The sequence below is a fragment of the Grammomys surdaster genome, unplaced genomic scaffold (genome assembly GCF_004785775.1).
Source record: "Grammomys surdaster isolate TR1022 unplaced genomic scaffold, NIH_TR_1.0 126091, whole genome shotgun sequence".
Classification (NCBI taxonomy): domain Eukaryota; kingdom Metazoa; phylum Chordata; class Mammalia; order Rodentia; family Muridae; genus Grammomys; species Grammomys surdaster.
In genome coordinates, this window is record NW_021620899.1 from 5,471,814 (window position 1) to 5,475,954 (window position 4,141).

Below are 4,141 nucleotides of genomic sequence, written 5' to 3' on the forward strand. Positions count from 1 at the left end.
GGATTCCGAGGATCTAGCTCAGGTAGGTCACCAATGAATGGAAGCATCTTTATCCACTGAGTCATCTGCTTGGCCCAGTGAAGCTATTTTTAGAAAGCATTCCTCTCTACTTCTGCTTTTATAGATAAAATAGAAAATGTCAGTCTTTAAAAACATTCTTTGGAGTACTTGTGGAATCACACAGTCAGTAAAGACTGTTTTCCTGTAGTATTTTTTTGAATAGTCTAAAAATAGTACCTGGAGGTGACTCTGACCTACAATGTGCTTTACATTAGATTTTTTCTCATCCCAGAGGAAAAGTTGGGACTGGCAAGGAAGAGAAGGCAGCCTCCCTAAATCTGCTCCAACGAGCTGGTGGACAAAAGATGACAGCTGTCAGGCCACCTATGTATTCCTTCCTAAGCATGCATGGACACGTTTTATTAAACGCCAATTTACCCAAAGACTGTTAGTGTCTTTTCTGGTGAAAAGATAAAATACCTTCAAAAACCAATAAACCCATTTGGTTTCCACGTCTTTATAATGTGAGCATTTGTTACTACTTTTTACTGTTAGCCAGAACTCTCAGGCAGGCCACAGCTTGCTTCCTGACAAAAGTCAAGACTTTTAAGGTTATTTGGAGAGTGAGAGGTTGGACGATGCATGCTGGGAACAACTTGATTATCTACCTTCATTGAAAACAGAGATTAGTTTGACTTACCCAGACTATTTCATTCTGGCCAAATCTTCAGAATCAAATAAAGATCTGAAGATCCTTCCCAAGCATGAATCTTCAGGCCCCACTTTCTCTACTACTATGCAATACAGACAGAAACTTAGGAATTAAAAATTTTGTCTGGACCATAAGGATCTGAAGTGATTCTTGTGTACTAACAGTTTGAGTAGTTTTTCTTGAAACTATTAACATTCAAAATATAAATTCTAACCAAAATATGTGTCCCAGGCCCAACAATGTGAATTAAAAATCTCTGTCATCTATTGGTTTTGGGACTCTTTGAATACTAGGGCAAAGAGGTATGCTTTTTTAACTGGTGTATAAATCAAAGCAGGACAATACACTTCCTTTCCTATTTGTGGGTTTTCTATCAGAGGCCTCTTCTATCCCAAAGATGCCCATTTCTCGCCCACTGTGATCCTTTAAGGTAACACAACCAGTTCCTCTTCACTCAGATTATAAATAACTAGTTCACATGTAGATACAAGCAGACCAAAACAATAGGTGAACTGATGACATAATGGCTATGTATTTGATACAATACATCTCACAAAGGAGAAAATACTCAATTAGTGTAAAGTTATTTTTTTAACAAACATTCCCTCTATTTTAGTATTAGATATGTTTAGTACAATTTTATTAAACTTTTTTCTCAGAGATAAAAGTTTTTGGTTGTTAACATCTAAGTACAATATCAACTAAGGAAATAAAAATTGAAGCATTAAAAAAAAATCAGTAACAACAAAAAAACCTAAATCCAAAACCCAACCCACCAACTGAGAGAGAGAGAGAGAGAGAGAGAGAGAGAGAGAGATTCCCCCAGAATGCAAGAGGCAGTGATTATAACAATGTAGATTTACTAGATTCTGAGCAAATACTTCCATCTTCCTATTTCATGTGCTTTGACAATTTGAAAGTATGAAATAATACTTATGCAAACTTAAGCCCTCTCACTTTGGCCCCTTCCCAAGCAGCAAATACAAAATATGGGCCACATTATTAGCGTACTCTTTGTTGTTAAGAGCCTCCCTCCACCCACATCTGCTTCCATCATAGGAGAAACAAATATGAACACGAAAGCATCGTCTTAACTGAGGGTGTTAACTCTCAGTTAACTGTAACCCTCTTGCTGAAAAGAGGAGAGATCAAATCTTGGGTTCGGCCTCAACAGCACAATGGTTTTCAGTACAATGGTCAGGGTGAAGTCTAATTCAGAAGAGTCCTTCAAAGTCATATCTGTCCGTTTCGCTTTCTTGCATATATCCCCAAGCAAGCACAGATGCCTGTAATACTGAGAACCACACCTAATAAGAGTGCGATTGCATCTCCAGCTTCCACTGCTTCAACAACAGGCAGGATCAAAAGCAGCGAAGTGAGAACTAAGATCAATTGTGTTGAAACTGAATTCATGATGTTAGGATCTGAAGGGCTGAACCTGCCTAGAAATGAAACACGGAACAAAAGAAACTGTTAAAAATAAAAGCCTTACTTTTAAAAATGACAATATAAATATACAACAATCTTTTATAAAGACTGGAGCTTGTCAATCATTTCAGATGTCAGTTTAAGATGACAAAACTAAAGACAGTCATTTCAGTTTAAATTCATGACAACACCCTCGCACCGGCAATTTCAATACGAATTCCAAAAGTGTATTCATTGACCAAACTGAAACTGGATAGCTGTACATCATTAGAAAAGAGAGGGAAAAATGCACAAGATACTTGCAAACTCAAAATACCCTAACAAGTAAAAGTTACATTTTCTTAGCATGTCTCCTATCTAGAAAATGCAGGTAAATCTGGCAAAAGTCAAACGACACAACACGTGACTCTGTAAAGTTGTAAGGAATTAATAAGGCTTACCGAAACAATGGTATATGTAAAATTCTATCCAACGTGAAATATTCTCTTTGGAACTTCCGGATGCTGAGGCTAAGAGGTTACTCGTGACACAGCCTATTTTTAAAGAGGAAGCTAGAGTCAGTGAGGAACGAACAGCAAGGACAGAAATTGGTAACGAGTACAGAAAACACTCCCTAACAGCTCGTTTGAAAAAGAGACTACTAGATTTAAAGTTAGTTCTCATTCACAGATTGCTAAACGAAACCAAGCCGAGAAGTAAATTCATCCCAAGATTTGACATAAAGATCTGGAATTCCTTCGCCCTGGGAGGGTGCAAATTTGTTGCGTTGTGCAACTAACTACACCCGGAGAATCAATCCTGGAGTCCCGGGGAGCGGAGTTTGTACCTTACCTAACCGAAAGCAGCCATTACAGGAATGGAGAGCAGGGCGGTGTCGCCAGACTACATTTCCCATAATCCCCGCCGCCTGTTCCCGTCATACACAGCGCGCTCTCAGATCCCAGCCCGAGGGATAGACAGGCTGCTAGCTGTCAGGGCTTCACACGTTTGCCCTCTGCTTCTATTGTTAAAGAGAGGTTGTGTGTCCAAAAAAAGGTTTCGTGAGTTCGTGGTAGGACTAACGAAACAGCAACACATTTTTTTTTTTGCCATGTAAAAGATTTCTAAACGCATAATTAATGTCTTGTTAGTACTCTGTAATGAGGAAGTAACTGTAGGAGAGGGTAGCTGAGTGGAGCCATCTGTTTGGGATGGTTTCAAACGGGGCTTTCCAACATTTCTGCAGCAGAAAAATCCCCGTTATCATATTCCAAGTGTGCCTAATGACATTTGCTAATTTTTTAAAACCAGTGGGGAAAATAAGCACATTTGATCAGAAAGTTTGGAAAATATTGAATCATTTGTGGTGCAAAGCAGGTTTAGAAAATATGGTTTCAATTCTATAACCAGATCTCTTTCGATTAAAATTCTTTTTCAGAATGCTCACTCTCCACAGCCTCCCAGTATTTTAAGATGTCAAATTAGTACTCTAAACCATTACAATAATTATTCACTTACATTTACTATGAAGTTTTTGAGGTCTCGTTATCTGGGATATCCATGCTAAATGTTCCTTATGGCCTGAGAATTTTCATACTTACTGATAATTTGTCATCTTCTCATAAGTTACTCAAGGTGCTGAGTTAGAGGTTACTAAACTTGTCCTGATAAAAGTCATGTGGGTACTTGTTGGCGTATTCAGTTCAGTGTCGATAACCGCCATGTATTTTTGTGTTGTTGATTCTTCTTTTAAACACAATTATATCTCTCTGGCAGCAAAGATTTATATTTCTGGTTCCCAAAGGACATTTGGCAGGCACCTTAGCAACATTAGTTAGTAACAATAATTTTATGAAGTGTGCCAAGATTTTACAGGATATCCAGATGTAGCAAATACATTAAAGCAAGGTGTGTCTGATAGATCGACTGTTGTTTTTCTAAAGTTTATTATTTTAACAAATTCATTCTAATTGCATTTGTCCCATGTTGCTTTTGGCTTTGTAATTTTCCTATCAATTAGTT

The 4,141-nt window shown here is 37.9% G+C and overlaps 1 protein-coding gene across 1 annotated transcript; it reads right to left on the reverse strand.

Moving 5' to 3' along the window:
• Nucleotides 1-1,220: 1,220 nt before the first annotated feature.
• Smim30 (small integral membrane protein 30) lies at nt 1,221-3,118 on the reverse strand. The gene is made up of 3 exons (XM_028755962.1): nt 2,972-3,118; nt 2,581-2,673; nt 1,221-2,154 (listed from the first exon to the last, which is right to left on the reverse strand). The coding sequence occupies exons 1-3, from the start codon at nt 3,033-3,035 to the stop codon at nt 1,946-1,948; spliced, it is 366 nt and encodes a 121-aa protein (XP_028611795.1). The 5' UTR covers nt 3,036-3,118; the 3' UTR covers nt 1,221-1,945.
• Nucleotides 3,119-4,141: the final 1,023 nt, after the last annotated feature.

Coding starts and splice junctions, on each gene's coding strand:
- Smim30 (XM_028755962.1), bottom strand. CDS start 3,035: ATGGGAAATGTAGTCTGGCGACACCGCCCTGCTCTCCATTCCTGTAAT. Junction 2,674..2,971: donor TAATGGCTGCTTTCGGTTAG/GTAAGGTACAAA, acceptor CTTTAAAAATAG/GCTGTGTCACGAGTAACCTC. Junction 2,155..2,580: donor TTACATATACCATTGTTTCG/GTAAGCCTTATT, acceptor TTTCATTTCTAG/GCAGGTTCAGCCCTTCAGAT.